The sequence below is a fragment of the Ciconia boyciana genome, chromosome 18 (genome assembly GCF_034638445.1).
Source record: "Ciconia boyciana chromosome 18, ASM3463844v1, whole genome shotgun sequence".
NCBI lineage: Eukaryota > Metazoa > Chordata > Aves > Ciconiiformes > Ciconiidae > Ciconia > Ciconia boyciana.
Window position 1 is genome coordinate 6,536,358 of NC_132951.1, and position 20,805 is coordinate 6,557,162.

General features: G+C 60.0%; 2 protein-coding genes across 6 annotated transcripts; one reads left to right on the forward strand and one right to left on the reverse strand.

Annotated features, from left to right (window-relative positions):
• Positions 1-5,833: 5,833 nt before the first annotated feature.
• ASB6 (ankyrin repeat and SOCS box containing 6) lies at positions 5,834-11,490 on the forward strand. 2 transcript variants are annotated; one of them, XM_072882969.1, is made up of 7 exons: positions 5,834-5,909; positions 6,639-6,872; positions 7,295-7,476; positions 7,896-8,002; positions 8,444-8,552; positions 9,076-9,162; positions 9,364-11,490. In XM_072882969.1, the coding sequence occupies exons 2-7, from the start codon at positions 6,760-6,762 to the stop codon at positions 10,038-10,040; spliced, it is 1,275 nt and encodes a 424-aa protein (XP_072739070.1). In that variant the 5' UTR covers positions 5,834-5,909; positions 6,639-6,759; the 3' UTR covers positions 10,041-11,490. The 2 variants fall into 2 exon arrangements, with proteins under 2 accessions (XP_072739070.1, XP_072739069.1); XM_072882968.1 differs by lacking the exon at positions 5,834-5,909 and having other exon boundaries at positions 5,933-6,872.
• An 851-nt stretch (positions 11,491-12,341) lies between these two features.
• On the reverse strand, positions 12,342-15,993 carry NTMT1 (N-terminal Xaa-Pro-Lys N-methyltransferase 1). 4 transcript variants are annotated; one of them, XM_072882972.1, is made up of 5 exons: positions 15,917-15,993; positions 14,797-14,861; positions 13,786-13,981; positions 13,299-13,551; positions 12,342-12,846 (listed from the first exon to the last, which is right to left on the reverse strand). In XM_072882972.1, exons 3-5 carry the CDS (start codon positions 13,945-13,947, stop codon positions 12,590-12,592), a joined length of 672 nt encoding a protein of 223 aa, XP_072739073.1. In that variant the 5' UTR covers positions 13,948-13,981; positions 14,797-14,861; positions 15,917-15,993; the 3' UTR covers positions 12,342-12,589. The 4 variants fall into 4 exon arrangements, with proteins under 4 accessions (XP_072739073.1, XP_072739075.1, XP_072739074.1 ...); XM_072882974.1 differs by having other exon boundaries at positions 13,786-13,987; positions 15,917-15,934; XM_072882973.1 differs by lacking the exon at positions 15,917-15,993 and adding an exon at positions 15,663-15,906 and having other exon boundaries at positions 13,786-13,987.
• Positions 15,994-20,805: the final 4,812 nt, after the last annotated feature.

A 20,805-nucleotide genomic window follows, 5' to 3' on the forward strand; every position in this document is an offset into this window, starting at 1 on the left:
TCGACGCGAAATCTCCGAGCGAGATCGGCCGCTGCAGCCCAGCTCTGAGCTCATAAACATCCCTGCTCCAGCGCAGCCGAGGGAGGCAAACCCCTGGCTGAGTTATTTTAACATTTGTCGAAAGCTTTTCTTGCGCTCTCTTCCCCTTCAAGTCGGAGGCGTGCAGATTTTTAAGCCAGCCAGTGCTGCCAAATCTGATCTTCCTGACAGAGCAGCAGCTTCCCAGAGCTCTCCAGCTTCGAAGGGGTGTAGCTGAAGGCAGATTTTGGCTCTCTCCGACTCTGCGGGGGGCTCCATGAGTGTGCAAACAAGCCAGCCCAACCTCCCTTCCCCCCTCCTTTTTTTTTGGGCGTCCATTTATTGGCCCTATTGGCCCACTTTATTGGCCCTCAGGCCACTTTAGGAGTCAGCTCCGGTGTCTGGTCCTGCCCCCCTCGGCTGTGTAAATCACGGGCTGGTGTCACACCGCTTTCTGCTCCTGCTTCTCCAGGGGCTGCTCCCATGGACGGGTGTTTGATGTTTGCCCAGCACCCAGCTGGATGGGTCCCTGGCAGCACGCAGTGCCAGGGCGATGCCGTGCACTGCGCTTATGCCCTCAATGCATCTATTAGAATATAGATTGCATATATTGCCATCAGCCCTCCTGGCTGCTCCGTGCTCTCGGCGGGGAGATGCCTGCATCACCCCTGGGACCACCCGGCCCTGGGGGACCCAGCGCAGCCCCATGCCACCCCCTCCTCAGCCACGTACCCGCTCGATCCAGCTTTTTTCCACCGTGGCTGCAGGGACAGACCCTTCCCAGGATGGGCATGACACCGTGTCCAGGAAAAGCTGCTCAAGGACCAACCCGGGGGACAGAGATGTCCCCTTGGAAGGCAGTGGCCCATCAGCAATGTGCCCCGGCTGTCCGGGGCTGGCAGGGGGGCCGGGGCAGCGAGGACCCCCATCCTTCCCCCAGCATTTCCCCCTTGGTCCTGGAGGCTGGGAACATCTTGCTGTGATTATTTTGGGGGGGGCTGCGGGGGGGCTGGTCCTGGCCCCTGAAGGGCGGGAGGGGGACAGAGCAGCCCCAGCCCCATTTATAACCCTCTTCCTCCTCCTTGTTCGGGGCCAGACCTTCTTCTTGAACTGTCTGGCTTTTCCAGGGGAGACGGCTTTCCCTCAGTTCGCGGCATTAAATAATTAAATGGAGGGAATAATCGTCAGTGAAACCCCCTTGGGTTCGCACTTCCTCGGGCCCTGTGATTGCTGATATTTTTTTGGGTGAAATATGACCTTTTTTATGATCAAAGGGGATCAGAGTTCCAAAGGAAAGTAAAAAAAAAAAAAAAGGTAAAAAAAAAGAGGGCAAGCATTTTCTTTTTTCCCAATCCTAGCGGTCTGGTAAAGTTTCTTTAGACATGCAAAGATTTACACACCTTTCTGCAGGGTGCCTTAAATTACCCTCCGACTCTTTACACATTTCCATGAGCAGAGCAAGAACAGTAAGTCATTGAGAAATTAACTGGCCTTTCAGTAATATCCCCTGTCGGCCTTTCAGAAGGAGAATGTCTAATGACTTTTTTGAAGTAGAGGTCAGGGTTTGCTTTTTTTAAATAAAACAATCTGTATTAATGCAATTTCCTTTTTAGCTGTAGGATTTGCCTTTTTTTTTTTTTTCTCAGCATCATTTTTTTTTAACTCGCCAGCCACACAAGGCATCTGAAGTGAAACCCAGTTGTTTGAAACCCACCCTCCTGGCGTTTCCTAACTCTCTTGTGCAAGCTCTTGTTCTTTTTGGTAAAAAAATATGTTTTAAGTGATTAAAACTGTACCTTGGAGCTGGCAAGGTGACTCTCAGCCATGCTCAGAGCAAAGCACGGGTGGTTGGGAGACGAAGCCAAGCAGCTTGGTTTGCCTGACACCGAGCGCCTGGGTTTTGCTGAGCTGGGTGTGTGCTCAGAGTCTGGCTTTGCTGAGCCAGAGCGATTGGGCTGATGAACCAGAGAGGCACCGAACCGGCAGGGCTGTGCAAGGCTCTCAGGGTGAGGATCCGGCTGGCCAGAGCCTGCCAGGTTGGCAGTTTGCAGCCCTTGGGATGAATGTGTTTCTGTTTGCCAGTCCTTCATCTTCCTCTCTTAAAAAAAAAAACAACGCAAAAGACAATTTTCTGGTCATCTCGCTTTGTGTCCTCCTAGGGGTTTCCTGATATTTCTCTCATGCTGTGAGAACATCTTGCGCTTCCACAGCGCTTGCTGCGGCACGGATCCGGACATGCTCTGCCAGCCCCAGCCCTCTTCCTCACCCCCGAACCACGGTGGTGCAGCACCCTCGGAGCACTGCTTGGGCTGATGCTGCTCCTTTTGGTACCCAAGAACTCATTCTCCTTAATATTTCCAAAATCTTGCCCTTTGAGTATTATTGTGCAGAGAAACTGGGCTGGCTTGCCCAAATCTCCTATGGGTGGAAGGTTTTTTCTTACTATGGAGCTGCACCTCTGCTCCACCGTAAGTAGGATGTTCAGAGTAAGGAGATAGTAAGGAGCAGAGTAAGGGAGACAGTGGGGGCTTGGACCCAGCAACTGGCTCTCGGGGTGGGTGCCCAGGGATCGGTCCCTTCCCCAGTGCTGGGGGAGCAGGGCTGCCTCCCCCATCTGCTTAAATCAGAGCCGTGCCCTGCCCTGCGTCCTGCCCGGGGCGGGGGACCGGAGCATCCCCGTCCTGCCCCCGGCACCGAGGGCATCAGGCCGGGCAGGGGTCAGGGCAGCGCTGCCCGCAGGGGTGATGGCTGGGGGCTGCGGGGGCTCTTGCTGGAGGAGTCCCCCCGTGCCCGGCCCTGCTGCTCCCAGCAGGAATGGTATTTCTCTATCCGCTGAGCAATTCCTCTTTCTCCCTCCATCCCTGCCAGACCCTGAAAGCGCAGCGTGCCCTGGGCTAGCTCCTCTCCTCCTCCTCTCCCCTCCAGCTTTCACAACGCTTCCCCCTCCGTTCCCTCCTAGCTCCTTGTCTCTGCGGTCGGTGGCATTATAAAACACCCCGGCCAGGCCCTTGGTGAAGGTTTTTCTCCCAGCTTTCTTATTCCCTCTGTTTCTGCCTCTTTCTTTTGCTTTTTCTTTCTCTCCCTCTCTTTCTTTCCCTGCCAGGAATCCCAGTCCCAGATGAACCAATACTCCGTGGCTCTGCTATTTCCCTTTTATTCCCCCCCCTCCTTCAACAGCGAGATGGGAAAAGAGTGAACTAAAAAAAAAAAAAAAAAAGAAAGAAAGAAAGAAAAAAATCAAAGCTGCACATATTGGATCCAGATGTGCTTACAGCCCTTTCCAGCAATTTAATTAAATTCCCCCAGACAGCCAGGAGGATTTCTTAATGATCAAATTTCCCTGGCTTTCCTCCTAAAATGCCCCTCTTTCTTCGGCTGACTGTTGCTCTGTCTCCCTGATGGATAGCCAACTCGCATTCTTCCTAGTCCGCCCCGCCAAAGCGATGGGGAGGAAGGGGGCAGATCCCGACGCTGTTATTTTAGCCGGGCACTCGAACGCCCCAGCCGACCGCGCCAGCGACATCCCTATTTGCAAAACGGATTTTTTCGCCTGAGAAACGTGGGGATGGGGAGTCACGTCCCCAGAGGCCGTGGCTCGTGGCATGGTCACAGCAGGACCACGGCAGGGATGCTCCGGGGAAGGGCTCCCGTGTGCCAGATACCCCGTCAGCCTTGCCATGCTGATGGTAAGGGAGGAGTTTCAGCCCTTGGGTCTCTGGGCTTGTCACCTCCCAGGGCCGGTTTTGAGCTGGGTTTGGCCCCACACTGCACCCCCAAAGCCTTCTTTCCAGCCCGGGGGTTATTGGGGTGGGGGCACAGCCTCTGCGGGGCTCGGGGAGGCACGGCCGGGCTGGCGGGGCCCTTCGGGGCAGCCCGGGGTCTCCTCTCATCCTCAGGGCCAACACGGCTGGGGTCAGAGGTGGCAATGGGGTGATCCACACTCACCAGCCCTCCTTTCCCAGCCAGCGGTGGGGAATGCAGGGGGGATTTCCCCAAAGAACGGTGTCGGATGGAGGGCTGGACCCTGCACGGTTCCCACTAGTGCCACGCAGCCAGGGACGGTGACTGTGCCTGGTGCCGCCACCCCGACTGCAGAGGGTCCAGGGTTTTACTGGACCAGGGAGGGTTTGGGCTTTATCCGGACCAGGAGGGTCCAGGGTTTACGCAGCTGCCAGCAGCAGCGAGGAGGCACTCAGGACTGGAGTGAGGGTCTCGGCTGCCCGGCCCACCAGACGTGGGGTCCCCCTGGCCGGGCTGTGCCGGTTTGAAGCCAGCTTATACGGACATAAAGCATCCTTCATGCGGAGGGAGAAATCCTCGCTCCCTGTCACTCCTCCTGCTGCTTTTCCCCTTCAGTCCCTGTCCAGGGCATGTGGATGGGGTTATTTCCACCCCCACTCAGGATGGCACGGGGATGATGCCCCCCAAACCCCACCCACGGGGGCTGCTGGGCTGCAAGGGGGGATCCACCCCAGCTGCCCAGCGAGGTGCCACCACATGGCACCAATTCCCCGTGGCACCAGAGCCGGCAGTCACCCTGCAAAGGGCTTGGGACCCCCTGCCCCGCCACGAAGGTGGGCTTGGGGCCAGGGGGCCGCAGGTACCAGGGTCCCCCACCCTGGAACCCCACTTTGTGTGGGGAAGGGAAGAGTGGGAAACGGGGGGGGGAGCGTGACGGCATGTCAGAAAAACGCCCAACCGGAGCGGCCTCCTCGCCCCCACTGCCCCCGGGCCACGGCTGCCTGCTGAAACCTGGAAGCGCTCCACCAGAATAAAATAAATACGTAAATAGGAAACCCGAGGCGGCTTCAGTTATTGCCGGCTCTCCGGAGCTCCTTGCGTCTGGAAATTCCACCAGAATAATAATAAAAATAATGATGATGATAATAATACCGATAAATCCCGGGCTAACGCTTCCCCCAGCAGCTCTTTCAGCAGGAGAGGGTCCCAGTGTGCTGCGGGCAGCAGCCCCCGAGCCCCCCGGGCCCCCCGAGCCCCGGGGAGGTGGCAGCCACTCGGTGCCACCCCCCCGGCACCCCCAGCCTGTCCCGGGTGGGCGCGAGTGGCCCCGGTGGTGGGTGCTCCCGGGAGGGCAGGGTGCTGGCTGGGGAACCGGGCTGGTGCATGGGGCTGCACGACCGCATCGCACATCCCCACCCACCCCCACCCACACCCCCACCCCCACGGGTGGCAGAGCCGGAGCTGCAGCCGCCACAGGCGCCGGAGGGGAGATGCAGCTACGTGTGCGTGTGCGTGTGCGTGCGTGCGTGCGTGCACACCTTGCCTGTGCGCTACCGCTTGTGCACTCGTGCGCGTGCCTCCGTGTTCGTGGGTGCGCACCGTGCGCGCGCGGGCAGCCGCGCGCAGCTGGGGCGTGGGGAGGGGTCGTGCTGGCGCGTCTCGGGCGCTCGCGTCTGTCTGTGCACGGGAGGGGGCGCGGGGGGCTCGCGCACCGGCGCGTGCACGCGGGGGTGCCCGTGGACGTCGGGGGCGCACGTGCGGGTGCGTTCCGCGGGCGCGCAAAGGCCCCGCGCACACCTGCGCCCGCTCTGCGCAGACGGGGCGAGGCGGGCACCTCGCGTGCGCGAGTGGGCGTGCACGGCGGGGGTGCGCGAGGGTGTGCCCGCACCCTGGGGGCAGCGCGGGGGCGTGCACCGGGCGTTGCACCGGGCGTTGCACCGGGGGCGCCCAGGCCCGCGCCCGCACGCGCCGCCCGCCGCCCCCGCCCACCTGCCGCGCGCGCCCCCGCGCGCTCCCGGCGCGCCGCTCCCGGCCGCGTGCTGCCCCCTGCCGGCCGCGCCGCAGCCCCGCCCCAGTGAGGCCCCGCCCCCAGTGAGACCCCGCCCCACCCGGCACAAGCGGCGGCTTCCGCTTCCGGCGGCGGGGTCCGGGTGAGTGAGGGGCGGTGGTGTCTCAGCCCCGGGGCCATCCCTGTGAGGGGAGGGTGGTGGCTGGGGCCTCCGGTTCCCCCCCGGGGGAGCCCGGGGGCCCTGCGGGCGCTGCCGGGCTCGCTCTGGGGCTCCGAGGACTCGCCCCGTGGGGTGCGGCGGGGTTAGGGGCCGCTGGGGCCGCTCCGGTAGCGCCCCCGGCGTCGGCCCCTCCGGCGTGCTGGCGGGTTCATGGGCCTCTGCGCTTGCCCCCCGTGGGGCGCAGTGAGATTTAGGGGCCTCTCGGGTCCCCCCCCAGGGTCGCTGCCCTGTGTGCTGGGGGGTTGGTGGCCCCCGGACCGGTTCCTGTGGGTCGCGGGGGGTTGCGGGGCTGCTCCAGCCCTGCTCCCCCCGCAAAAAGCAGGCAGGGGTTTGCTGGTTGCAGGCACCCCGGAGCGCTCGGAGCCCCCCTCTGCTCTGGCACCCCCAGCTGTGGGGGCTTGTGGCAGAGCCTCTGCAAATGCGGTTTGCCCTGGGCCTGGGCTCCGCCTGGCGTGTTTTCTTCCTGCGCCCAGATAACTCCAATTTATGGCTCTGTGTGCAGGAGATAACTTGATTACACCTCTGTGACGCGTGGGAGGAGATCCCTGCGCTGATCTTCGTTGCCTTTTAGAAATGCATAAGGAGGGAGGAAGGCAGGCTGTGGTTTTTTCTAAATGCAAAACTGCTAGAAAGGCTCGTTTGTTTTAAAAGGAGGGAAAAGTCCTTTGGAAACCAGGCAGTGCCGGGGTCTGCCTGCCAGAGACCCACGTGGGGAAAGACACCACTGCCATGCTGGAGACCCCTGGACGGTCTGTGCGCGTAGCAGAGCACGATGCCTTTCCTGCACGGCTTCCGCAGGATCATCTTTGAGTATCAGCCCCTGGTAGACGAGATCTTGGGGTTGCTGGCGATACAGGATGCGGAAAGGCAGAGCGCCCTTGAGAGGTAACTAGGTGGGGCTCAACACCCCCTTGGTGTTTTCGGGGATGATAGCTGGAGCTCAGTGATGTGGCCGAGGTCAGACATGGCACTGGCTGGGAACAAACCCCAGTCCCGGTGAGCAGCTTGTCCCAAGGACCCTCCTCTTGCTGCTGTTCTTTGGGAACATGGGGGTGGAGCAGAGCAAACACAGGGACTACGTGTGCTCCCCAGGAACAGCCCTTTCTGCCTGACCCATGGCAATAAAACCTAAACCGGGGTTCAGCTGTCACCCTGATACTGCTGCCAACAGGTTAGAGACCTGGTGGTTACAAGACAAGAGAAGAGACCAGGGATTTTTCTTCTTCCCTGGCGCTACTTTGACCCTTGCACACCCCTGAGGTGTGTGCTGTTCAGCTGAGTAACTGTTTGTTTTTGTGTGTCTTAAGCCCTGCCTGTCTGGGCAGCGACAGGAGCCAGCTCTCGGCTGTGAGGCGAGTCTTGGAAAGGGAGACCCACTCCCCATTTTATCAGGAAGGTGTGAGCTATGCCCTGCTGAAGGTCACCGAGCTAGGGCTCGTCCCCGCTGCAGAAATCCTCCTGGAGTTTGGGGCTGACCTCAGCTTTGAAGGTAAGGCTGGTGAGGAGGAGGCTGGGTCTGTTCCTCGGGCTGGCCAGGAGGAACCAGCTGGGAAGAAGCCGCCCTGGGCAGCGGTGATAGGCAGAAAGAGAGGGTGCTGCCAGCTCAGACCCCCACTCTGCTGGGATAACGTGGCTGTGCTTTGTGGCAGCCCTTGTCCAGAGCCAGCCGCAGGGATGGACTGGGGAATGGCTAGGGGCTTGGGGGCCAGTTTGAACCTCAAAGGACTTTTGCTAGAGATGGAGCCATTGCAAAAGCAGGACCTGGGGTGTCTGTGACAGCCCTGTTTCCGCGGGCTTCGCTGTGTTCTCAGGGCCCTCCCCAGCTGTCCCCTTCCACTTTTGGCAATTGTCAGGGCCTTTCTGGGGAAGCCCTTAGTTCTCTCTGACTCTTGGTGGTTTTGTCCTCAGATCCAGTCACCTACTACACCCCCCTGCACATCGCAGTGCTCCGCAACCAGCCGGATATGGTGGAGCTCCTGGTGCGCCACGGGGCTGACATCAATCGCAGAGACCGGGTACGGGCTTAGCTGCCTGGGCACGGCCAAGCTGACCCCCTTGAGACTTAGCTGCAAGGGAATGGCGTGTGGGGACAGACCTCCCTGCTCCCCACCTCCCGGGCCTCACTGCATGCCGCTTCCCCTTGGAGACCTCCTGTGCCTGTTGTCCGTAGTGCTCCGATGCTGTGGCAGAAATTCAGGTTGCCTTTGGCCAAGCAAACCTGCCTCTGCCCACGTGCCTCACGTGGCAGTGATGGGTGGGAGGAGGCTGGGGTAGACAAACCTCTCCCTGTGGACACATTGAGGAAAAATCAAAATTCACTTTGATTTTTGGGGATGGGTTGAAATATGCTCTTATGTTGGCCATGATGAAGCCCCAACAGCAACTCTCTGGAGGCACTCACAAATAGTCTTCAATACTGACTAGTGGGGTTTTCTTTTCCCTCTTGCTCTATGCAGATCCATGAGAGCAGTCCCCTTGATCTGGCCAGCGAGGAGCCCGAGCGGTTGCCGTGCCTCCAGCGGCTTCTTCAGCTGGGGGCTGATGTCAACGCAGCTGACAAAAATGGTCTGTGTGCCCCGCCCGGCTCCCCCAGCCCGGGTGCTCCCAGCAGTCAGCCCTCATGGATGGGCTAGAGCAGGGCACGGGGTCTGGGTCCTTCTGTCTGGCTGCTGCAAATGCTCTCTGGTTGTAAACTAACTGGTTTGGAAGTTGGGTGCAGGCTGCAGAATCTCCCTGGTGCTCCGTGCTTTCTCCTTGTATGTTGGCTATGTCAGGTGCAGAAGGGAGCTGAAACCAGCTCTGTGCAGTCCATGGGAGATGGGATGGGGCTGTCCCTCCATAGCCCTGTGGTGCCCACGCACTCTAAACCCCACTCTGCCGTGGCACGTGTGCTCTCTGGGGCCACCACCAACCCTGTGACCCTGTCCCCACAGCTGTGCACCATCACGGGGACAGAGGGAGCTTGCCAGAAGGGAATGGGCTGTTCTCCCCCTGTTTGGCTATCTGGTTGGTAGGGTGGATTGTTTTTCTTCCTGCCTTTTGGGGTGTCACCCTGTTTTCATCTGACTGACCAATTGCTCCACTGCAGGAAAGACAGCGCTGTTGCATGCCCTGGCCAGCAGTGACGGTGTCCAGATCCACAACACTGAGAGCATCCGTCTCCTGTTGGAAGGAGGTGAGGGCAACCTTCTCCCCTCTCCACGCACAATCCCTCCAGGCCTAGCACTTGCTGATTCTTTGTACAGCACCGGGCACTGTCCTCTCATCTCTTTTACGTTCCCACTTGAACAAGAGTAAAGCCTAGCAGTGCCAGAGTTAGTGCTGGCCTGGCCTCATTGTCTGCAATGCCAGTTACGTTCTCTGTCCCTTCCTCCAGGTGCGGACGTCAGAGCCACCACCAAAGATGGTGACACTGTCTTTACCTACGTCATCTTCCTGCTGGGAGAGATGGTGTGCAGCAACACTGAGGAGGCACAGGTGATCAATCGCTTCTGCTTTCGTGTCACACAGCTGCTGCTGGCCCACGGTGCCAACCCCAGCGAGTGCCCGGCCCCCGAGTCCCTCACCCACCTCTGCTTCAAAAGCTTCAAACGCCACTTCCCGCTGCTGCGTTTCTTGCTGGAGTCGGGTGCTGCCTACAACTGTTCCCTCCACGGTCCCTCATGCTGGTCGGGCTTCCACATCATCTTCGAGTGCCTCTGCTCGCACCTCAGTGTCTCTGAAGATGACAGCTTCTCTACAGACCTCATCCAGAAGGGTCAGACTCTGCTGGAGCTCATGATGGCCAGTTCACAAGCCATCCACCTGCCCAGCAACTTTGAGGTTAACATCAGCAGCTGTAGGTACCACGAGGAGAAGATCAGAACTCTCTTCTGCTCTCTGAAGCAGCTGGAGCGCTCCCCGCAGGCATTGAAACATCTCTGCAGGGTGTTTATCCGGCAGCGTCTTAAACCGTGGCCAGTAGATGTCAAAATCAAGGCTCTACCTCTTCCAGACAGGCTGAAGTGGTACCTCCTCATTGACCACACTGCTGCCGGGCACGAGGACCTCTGAGCCTGAGTAATGCCTCTCCGTCTCCCCCCTCCACGGTCGTGGTGTGCCTACAGCCACCAAATCTCTGCTCTGGGCCAGTTTTCTCCACAAGAGGTGGACTGTCCACATGCTGTCCATGCGCCCACAGCTTGGCCAGCGCTGCCCACGGTGTCCGTCTCTGCTGCGTTTTTGAGGGGTGTGCTTTTTTGAGCATGACGCTGCACGCGTGTCTGTGGAGGCCTCGTTGCTCTGGGGCACATGGTGGGGAGGCAGGCAGAGCCCCATGGCTCCCTGGGGGTGAAGAGAGCCCCTGGGCATCGGGGAGCTGGATACTGGGGCAGAGGGCTGGTTTGTATGGATTTTAAGAAAAGGCCTGGCGGGCAGGACCAGTGGGGCGGTTGGGGTGGTGTGACTGGACGGGCAGCCTGTCCCCTCTCTTTCCAGCCCTGCTGGGTCCGAGGTGGGTGAAGCAGTGCCTTAGGCGAACGGCAGAGTCATGAGATGCCTCGGGGTGCTGGGAGGTGTTCCCTGTGTCGGGAGAGTGCTGGCGTCTGCGTCCTGGTTTCCTGCCTTCAGTCCTGCTGGTGGGAGCAGCCGTGGTGGAGGCAGGTCCGGCATCTCCACATGGATGTGGATGCCTTCGTCACTCACGCAGGCTTCTGAAACCAGGAGGGTGACGGGGGTGAGGGGAAGCGGGGCTGGCAGCAGTGGCCGGCTGCTCGGCACTCTCTGACTTTCTGCTGGGAGCACCCCATGCTCCCGGCACAGAGGACCATCCACCAAGGATGTCGCAGAGGTGCTGGGCTCCAAAACAGACAGACAAACAGATGTTTCTTGGCTTCGTGCTGTGTTCCCTGTGCAAGGATGAGGAACGGGCGGCTAACTGCCGAGTGCCTTGTGCCTCCCTCCCCGTTCCTTGGCTCTTTCCCTTGCTGACTGCTGCCAGGACCTTGGTCTCCAGTGCCTCCTTGCCAGGAACAAGAAATGGCAGCAGGACTCTGCATTTTCTTTCCAACCTGCTACTGGAACCTGCAAACTCTGGGGCTGCACGTGGAGGTCCCGTGTCCCAGCCTTGCCACAGCTGTCTGGCTCCCCCTTCATCTGCTTCCTTGTGACATGCCGAAGACTGGCCACAGAGCTGAGCCCCCCACATTTTTGTTGTTTGGGTTTTTTTTGTTTGTCATGGGGGACAGATGCAGAAGAGGATGAAAAGAGGAAAAATCTATTCTGAGCAGGTACAGTTTATAGTGGGTGGATCTGGGATCCACAGGCAGTTTGGCTGCAGAAGGGTTGTCTCCCCCCATCGCCCTCCTGGCAGCATCTGTGTTTTACCTTCTCCCACCCTGTGGAACCGGAGCTGTGCATCTTGATGAATTGATGTTTAAAAAAAATATATATAATAATGTGATCAAATACTCCCCCGGTGTCTGGAATGGGAAATGAGCAATTAAATGAGGCCTTTTTGTAATAACGACCAGGGGCTTGTTTCTTCTGCAGGAGAGACGGGGCAGTGGAGAGGGCTCTGCAGGGATGGGGGAATGGTGTGTGAGCCCAGCTGGAGGGACAGGCTGCACCTGGGGTCTTCTCACCCACCTGGCAAGCTGTCGTGCCAGCGTTGGCTGCCTTGTGCTGCATCAGGTTGGCACAAGCACATGACCAGATTTGGGCAAAATGAACTGGGTATGGCCAAGGAGGAGATGTTCAAAGCCCGGTGATGGTGTGCGGTGTTGGGGGAGCAGCTGTAGTGTTGCAGCATTTGAGCAGGAGGTGCTGGGCATCACCGTGAGCCTGCGGTAATGGGCTGGGGGGGGCCGGAGACAGCTCAGAGCGGGTTCCCTGTTAATGCCCAGAGCACACCAGCTCTCTCCCAGGGTTGCAGGGCTTTGTCTGGGTTACCCTTATCGCTGGAGGAGGACCTGGGGGACCCAGGATTACATCCAGCTCCCTTTTTGCTGCACATGTGGGACACCTGCTCATGGGTTTAAAGGAGAGGCCCCCACAAAGCCCCAGAACCTGGTGTTGCCTCCCCAACCCACCGCAGGGACACAGCAGAGATTTCTCCTATTTGCCTTACCCAGCTTGTTGCTGTGAGCAGCAGGAAGTTCAAGAGCAGGAAAGGGTCAAACATCCAAGCAAGGAAGGGAGCCCAGACCCTCACAGAGGGGCTCTGAGCTCCTGTGCACTAACAGGAGCCCCATGCGACTGCAGTCAGCAACCTGCTGGTGCCCGCAAAGCATGCCTCTTGCAGGAGAGACCCTCTTGCTCCCATACAGAGCCTCCAAAGGTGGCATCAAGCCAACACTGCATCCGACAAAGCCCACGTGCAGGAGTGCAACAGCAGAAAAATGTATTTGGCAAACACCTCTTTTCACAAACAGCAGCAACTTGGAAGACAAAGCCCCGTCCTTGTCACCAACCCCAGAGAGAGGGAAGTCACGCCACCCTCACCACCATCCACCACCCCACGGTGAAGGCACGGTCCTCACCCCTCCTGGCCCCGGCAGGAACCACCGTGCTGGCCCATGCTCCAAGCTGGCCCTGGAGAGACCTTCTCCTGCCGCCAGCCGCCCTCATCTCATGGCAAAGGTGTAGACGTGGTAGATCTCATCAGGGAAGTTCTCCTGACGCTCCTCGGCCAGGAGGTGCAGCCCAGCTCGGCGGATGATCTTATGGACCACATCCAGGTCCCGGCAGACGCTGCTGTCCACATCATCCATGATCACACCCTCCTGAGCCATGTTGTCCTTGATGACCACGATGCCGTTGGGCCGCAGGCCAGCACGGCACCGCTTCAGGAAGTCAGAGAGGTGGTTGTCTGTGAGGTGTCCTGGAGGGGCAGAGGGGGTGTTAGAGGACACGGGGTGACTGCAGCAGGACCCCCCAGGCAGCACGTGATACGAGGGGAGGAGATCAGGAGACTGAGGTTGGGATCCCTCCTGATTAAGGCAGCCAAATACTTGAGCCATTTGCAGGTGAAAGCTTTAGCTTGGGGGTGTCCAACTTGTCCCCCATGAGCTCTATCTAACTCCATCCAACCCTCTCCTCTGCCCTGGCCTCCAAGGGCTTGGGGGAAAGGACCCCACTGTGCAAAGCCCTTGTGGTGCCCACGGAGGTCAGGTACCCAACCCAGCCTCCCACCTGTGCTGTGATGCTCATCCTTAACACAGACCTCAAGCTCTCCTGCTCAAAGCCCTCCCCAGTGCGTGGGGCACCTGCTCCTCGGGGGAAGCTGGACGGAGGACAGGCTGGTGAGACCCCCACGAGCCAAGTGACCCTCACCGATGACCCACTGGATCCAGATGACATCGTAGGAGTTTGGCTCGGGGCTGAAGTCCTGGAGGCCGCAGCAGAAGTAGTTGTGCACCCGCCTGCCCTCCTCTCCCAGGTAGCTCTTAGCCTTGGTGAGGAAGTCCTCCGTCACGTCCACCATGTCCACCGTCTTGAAGAGAGGTAGCAGCAGCCGCTTGGTGATCCGGCCGATGCCCGCCCCGCAGTCCAGAGCACGGGTTGTCCCCGTCCGGTTGGGGCCATCCTGGAACAACAACCATGAGGGGCTGAATCCTGCTGCAAGGTACCCACAGAGGAGAAATGGGGCAACCACGTGGGACGGGGCTGGGGTATGGGGGACCCATTGCAGGGCAAAGGTCTGCAATCAACCCAGCACGCACAGAATGGAGGATCCCATGGAGCAATTCAGAGGGAAGACCCCAGCTCCGTGCTGGGAGAAGGATGGGGCTTTGGGAGCATGACAGACCATGCCACCTACCCGCAGAAACCTCTGCAGGAACTTCCTGGAGCTGTTGATGTCGATGCTAGAGATGTGGCCATAGCCCCCCAGCATGCCATCCACCGTGGCGGGCACGTCCTTCCAGTACTTCTTTGCCTTGGAGTAAAACTCAAACTCGTTCTCCACCACCTCGCTCGTCATGCTGGCCGAGGGGCGCGTGCCCGCGCGGGACTCGCTGCTCCTCCAAGACAGGGGAGAAACCACTGGTCAGGTCCAAAAGAGCCACAGGCGCAAAGCCCCCACCGAACCGGGGAGGCAGGCATCAGCTCTGTGGGTACCCCAATTTCTATTTATCACCCCTTCCCTCTCCCCAGGGCTATCTCAAACCCTAAAAACCTTCAGCTGAGAGCAAGAAGGAACAAAGATCTAAACCCTGGTATTTTCTGGAGACCAACAAGCCCCAAACCCCTTCCCAGGCAGGGACGCCTCAGCCAGACCAGGCATCCCAGAGCCTTGCTCAGCAATACACCCAATTATATTATTATTTTTTTAAGGCTGACTCACCCTTTTCACCTATTCTGCCTCTTCTTTCCCTGTCTTAACATTTTACAGATTACGTGTTTATCTGTGGCAACAGCCCCATCAGTCACCTCTAATTACGGCTGGAGTTGCTAAAAGTTATCCTAAGCACCTACCTGAGGATTGTAAATCTCAGCCGTGACCATAAGTTAGATATTTGCAATATAATAAAGTCAAGGTATAATCAGCAGTACAAGCTATAAATCCCCCCCAGACATCTCATAATTCAAACCACTGTGGATTTGATTAACTGTGCTGGGGATTAGAAACTAGATTTAAGGTGGCCAAAGGGTAAATTCAAGGACTTCAAACACCTTTACAAATAAAGAAATATATAGTGTTCGTGGCTTGAATTTGCTGGCAAATATCCCATTAGACACAAAACCTTTCTATGGCAGCTTAGGCAGTTTCGGTGGCCCCGCGTGGTCTTGAACAGCCTGGGGACAGAGCAGGGGTGACGCAGCATCTCACCTTACAGATCACCAGCTGAAATCCAGTTTGGCTCGGTGGGGCCGGGAGCCAGTCTGCGCTGTGATCTAGAGGAAGAAAAGACAGGATTTCAGTCCCAAATCACCCCTTTAGTCCAGCAAGCGTGAGCAAGGCCGACCGCAGCCCCAGGGAGCCGGAGGTAAGAGCCGCCCCGACCCTGTGGGCACACTCCTGGGGCAGTCGGGGGACAGGAGTTGGTGCTCCCCATAGCTCAAGAGGCATCAGGAGGCTGAGCCACGGGGGCAGGCGGTGCGTGGAGGGTTTTGGCCCCACTTCAGGCAGCGCTGCTGTCTGATCTCATGGGTTGGGACCCCTCCGCCCTCCCGGCAGTGTCACCCCTTCCTTGACCCTGGGTTCGAATTGGTGACTCCCTGCTGATGTTTTTCATGGTGTCACTGGCCACCGGCACAGGTCAAGAGCACCCAGTGGGATGACCCAGCGAGATGACTCTACCCACCAGCGTGGACTCCGGTGCTGGCATCTCCCCTTCCCACTGCCCTGAGAGCCCCCAAAACGTGGCAGCTCCCCAGCTGGCACGCAGGCAGGTGAAGGCAGGTTCTCGCCCCACAGCCCTCCGCTGCTGTGGAGGGGTCATACCGGCCCTCTCTGCTTTCGGGGTGGGGGGTCACCCCAGTGTGGGGCCCCCTCCCCAACCCCTGGGGCCGTTGGCAGGCTGGGGGGCGGCAGGGAAGGGGGTGCGCGGGCAGAGGGGTCCCCAGGACGAGCGGGGAGGGGGTGCATCGCCACGGGGGGCACCGGGGTCCCATCCGCGGGGGCCGGGTGGGGTTACACCAGCCCTGCCCGTGGGGGTGCGAGGGGGCGGTTCCCGGTTCAAGGCCTAAACCAACCATTTCCCCGGTACCCCCGGCCTGGGGCTGAGGACCACCCGCGCTCCAGGGCTGCGGCGTGGGAGCCCCGCAGGCCGCCGGGCTGCAGCTCTGCCCGCCGGGGGAGGGCCGGATCCGGCCCCGGCAGCTCCCCCGGCCCCCTCCGCCGCTGCGAGGAGGGGGGCGGAGGAGCGGCCCCAGGGGCGGGGGGGGTGCCCGGTCCCGCCCCGCTCCCTCGGGCCGGGCGGCCGCAACCCCCGGCTCCCCCCGGTTACCTCAGGCGGCGGCCGCGCTCTGTGGAGCCCCCCCCCGCCCCCCGCCGTGACGGGCGGCCGCGGGCACCAACCAGGCAGCGGCGCTCGCGGTGACGTCAGGGTGAGGTCACCTCGGGGGGCGGGCCCTGCCCCGCTCTCCCACCGGCTGTCCGCGGGGGGGCGCCCCGGGAGGGGGCTTCCGCTGAGGGGCGGGCGGGGCCACCCGCGGCGGGGTCCGGGGCGGCGGCGGGTGGCGGCTGAGGGCAGGGGGGCCCCGTCCCGCCCCGGTGCGGGGCCCGGCGTCCCCGACGTGTGCCCGCACCGTGTCAGGAGCGGCCCCGGGGCCGCCCGCGGGCTCCAGCGGGGCTTCCTGCCGCCCCGCCGCTCCCGCCCCAGGCCCGCTGCCACGGCCCTCAGCCTGGCACCGCGCGGCTGCCTGGGGGGGCAGATGGGCGCGGGAGCCCGTCGGCGGTGGCATGGCGGGGTGCCACCGGCACGGCAGGGCCTGGCGCTGCCGGTGAGGGCGGCGGGGCCCGGGGCAGGGCGGCGGGGTCGGGGTGCCCAGGACAAGGACCACCGGGATTGGCAACCGAGAGGGTGCCGGGGTGGGGCCGCCCGCCTGCCCCCGGCCCGGCCCTGCTGCTGCCCTGTCCTTGTCCCGTCCCGGTGCCGGTCCCGTCCCGCCGTGGCCCGCCGCGGCCGCGCGGGGGCGCTGTTGTTCCGCCGTTGCGCCGCCGCCGCCGCCGCCGCCGGAACCTCGCTGCGGGGGGGCGGGGGGGGGGGCCGGGCCCGCACGGAGCCCTGCGCCCACCCCGGCACTGACACCCCACCCACCCTGCACCCACCGGCGCTTGCCCCTCACTTATCCATCACCCACCCGCGGCCACCCTCCGCCCCGGCGGGGGCACCGGTCCCGCCGCTCCCGGGTGATGTCCCCGACCCTCCCGTCCCCTGCCTTGCCCTGCCCTGCTCCGTTCTGCCGGGCCAATATGGGGAGCTGAGGCCTGACAGGCTCATCACAGCTGTGGTCCCCTCCGCATTGCACCCTGGCAGCCCGGGATGCAGCCGAGCCCGTCCCCTTTGGGGAAGCAGCCTCCCTCCCTCCCTCCCCGTGGTGGTCTGCGGTCCGGGGCAGCATCCCACCCCATCGCCTCCCGCCCGGACCCCCACCCCAGCCGGGCGGGGTTGACCCCCCTCTCCCGTGGATGGGGACCTGCGGTGCCCGAGGCCTTCGGAAGGGAATTGCTGTGGGGACAGTGACAAAACTGGGTCGGCTGCAGCCACGTCCCTGGGGAAAGGAGGCCGGGGTGGGTTCTCTGGTGTCTAATACAGTGTGAGTCCTTCCCTCAGCAGGGCACCGGCCCCTCCTCACCTACCCCCAGACAACGACTTGCACAAAACCCGTAGGAACAAAATCTGCTTGAAACCACCCAAACCGGTCGGAAGGTAACGGCAACGGGGACAGCGCTGCACAGGCCCAGGGGGAGTGGGGCCCACTCCCACCCAGCCAGCACCCACTTACACCCCAAAATGTCCTAATGGCCCCAGCAAGGACTTGCTGTCCCCAAAACAGAGCTGCTTACCCCACGGCCATCCAAAAATCCATGGCACGACCAGGATGAGGCCTTGGTGCGAGAGCCCCTTGCCATCCTTCCGTGGTGCCCATGTGGAAAGCAAAGGCAGACCCCACCTTTGGGCAAGCAGCTCTCACCCCGGGACAGCTTTTGGGCACCCAGGTCCCCTGAGTCCCTACGAAAGGTCCCAAGCATGCTGGGGACGGCAGCGATCTGAGGAGGGGGCTGATGGCAGGGGCTGGGAGCACATGTTTATTTGGCTGTGGAGCTGGGGATGCAGCAAGAGCATCTCTAAGCACAGAAAGCGCTATTTTTGCCCCGTTTTGCTTTCCAGATTTTAAGGCAATGAGGCTACCTGTCACCGGGGAGGGGACACTGAGCAGAGGGCAGCAGTGCTCGCCTGCTCCTGGGATGGTGCGGTGTTTGGGGAGGTGCATGGGGGTGAGCTGGCACTGAGCGTCCCCCCCATGCACAGGCACCTTAATGACCAAAACCCACCAGTTTCCCCTCACTGAAGCCACCAGAAGCCATCGCATCGCTCTGGTCGTCACCTGCGTTTTTCAAGCAGGCCATGGGGCATCCACATCCCATCCATGCCACCTATTTCCCACGGGAGCCTGCAGTATTTGCTCCCCCTGCTTCCCAAAAAATACATTTTTCTCCACCATCGTGCACTGGGGCTCATGCAGACCCTTCCCATTAAGCCCCAGCCTCCCCCTCCATCCTTCCCTGCCGCCAAGGTCCTTTGCGGTGGCAGGAAGGGGACGGTGCTCCCGTTCCCCCCTCCGGGGCTGGGGTTCCGCATCAGCCCCTCAGGTTTCAATGAAACCTGCAGCAGTTGCCTTGAACCAATCTCACTTGCAAATGTTCCCTTTGATTTTATATTATTATTATTATTAAGGCAACAGAGCGTGGCTGAAAATTAAGAGAAAAAAGAAATTGGTTGAGCGTCTTGCCACGCTCCTGAGCCCCGCAAAGGGCCAGGCCTGGGGACGAGGGTCCCACCATCGAGGACGCCCTATTGAGTCCCACTCGCTGCTGGAGACGGGTCCAACCTTGGGGCCAGTTCGTGCAAAGCCAAATGTGCAAAACGTGGCAGCATCGCGCTGCAGAGTCGCCCGCTCCCCTCCTCGGCTCAGCTGCCTCCCCGTGGTCGCTGCTGCCGGGAAATGCTTTTCCTCTGGCCGGTTTCAATCTTGTCACTCGGTAATTCCTTGTGTGATGAGACAGAAAACACCCCCCAGACCCTCTTCTCCAGCCCATGTGTTTCCCTGCACACTCTCCTCCTGCTCCTGCTCACTCGCCGCCTTTCAAGGTAATCACTGGCGCTGCAATTGCTCTTCAGGAATTTTTTTTTTTTCTTTTCCCCAGGTGCTTAATCACCCTTATTACCCTTTTCTGATTAATTAATTCTAATTAATTTTGCACTATCATTTTTGAGAAGAAGTGACCAGGACAGCACATGTTGTTGCAGGTGATTTGCAAGGCAGGTCCTGCAGCGCTGGCACAGCCCTTCCCTTATCGGTGTTTAACCCGGGTCTGGGTGGGCGCCTGCTGCCCCTTTTGCTGCCATTAATGGCAATTAATAGAGCAACGAAGCCCTCCGAGGCCCCGGGAAGAGCCCCGAGGTACTTTGCTGGGAACCATGCGGGATGCTCCCACCTCCTGTGCTCTGCCGAGGCAGCGGGGTTTGACCCTGGCCAAACCTGCCCCTGTGTCCATGTTTGCCCGACTCCTTCAGCCGCCTCCGCCAAGGCTTGGGAAGTCGGAATAAATTAGGTCAGGGCTTCTCCCCGCTCGCCGAGAGCCGCCAAGGCGCTCGGAGGGGTGGCAGAGATGTGGGTCCCTTTGCACCAGCCATGCTCCATCACCTCCCATCTTCCAGCACCAGTGCCAGGCCTTTGCCGGGTACCAGCACAGGCTTCACCCTCCCGTCGCCCTGCGGCCTTCGGAGCTGAAACACGATGTGGTTTGGGTGATCCTGCCCTTATAATAAATACACGTGTCCTGGGGACAGAGGACAGCGTCCCTTTGCTGTTTGTCCCGAAAGCAACCCCTGGTCCGTACCTCATCCCCAGCACCTGGCAAGGAGAGGGGATGCGGGCTGGGAGGCTGTGGCCGCACTCATGCCCAGGAGGCTTGTCAGGGCTTCCCGTGTCCCTGTCCCCCGCCACCGGTCGCTGTCCCTCAACGGAGCTGGTCGGATGCTTCTGCTGGCCAGGCGGCTGCCCAGCACGGCTTGGGGCTGGGACCGTGCACCCCACTTCACTCCCTCGGCCGCTGGCTCTCACGAGGAGGCGGAAGCATCGCCACCGACACTGCTGACACCCCCCAGCAGCCCGAAATATATAAAATGTATTTATTATATATAGTGTAATATATGCTATATACTATAAACTGTATGCTATATACTACATAGTAGATAATACAATGTATATATACATATAAAAGTTCTGTTTATACACTGTGTGTATAATATTGTGAGTATAATAACTGTGTGTACGTGTGTGTGTATATATATACATATATATATAGTGTAAACGGATCATTTGTGCCCGTATGTATATACACACATACATGTATACAGCATACCATATATGCCATACATATATACACCTATATTTACACACCAGATCGATAGATATAGGTATATGCATATAGGCATATGCACATGGATATATGCATATATATGTATGCGCACACACAAATATATATGTAAAACGTATTTTTATATATGTACGTATGGTGTACATGGTATGGTGGGGGGAAAAGCGGGAGAGAAAGCGTACATACGTGTGTATAGCGTACAGTGAAGCTGCCCTGGCTCCATGGCCGGTGCGGGGCAGTGGGGAGGAAGAGGAGGAAGAGGAGGGAGACGCGGAGGAAAGCGCACGGCAGGGCGAAGAGGGAGAATACAAACTGCTCCGAGTTACAAAAGCTCCCGTCTTTGATTAATTGTACTTTCTGTTTGATAAATGTTACTCATGAGTATAAAATATGCAAAGCACTTAGCAAGTTCACACTGTTTAAAGAACTCAACTAACTAAATTAAAATTCGATGATACGAACGGAGCCGCTGAAGAGCAGTGTGGCAGCACGCTGCTCGGGGAGCCAGCCCGAGCAGGGAACCTGCGCCACGGCCACGCATCCCGCCCGCGCATCACTCCCCGGCGAACCAAACCACGCCAGCCCCAGCGCGGCGGCACCCAGCCCACGGGAAGGCACCTTGGGCCCGGCTGCACTGGGTGATTTTGGCGAGGCCGTGGGTGAGGATTTCTCGTGTGGCCCCCTGCACCCCAGGTGGGTCCCCGTGGGGTGGCGAGGGGCTGCGAGGGG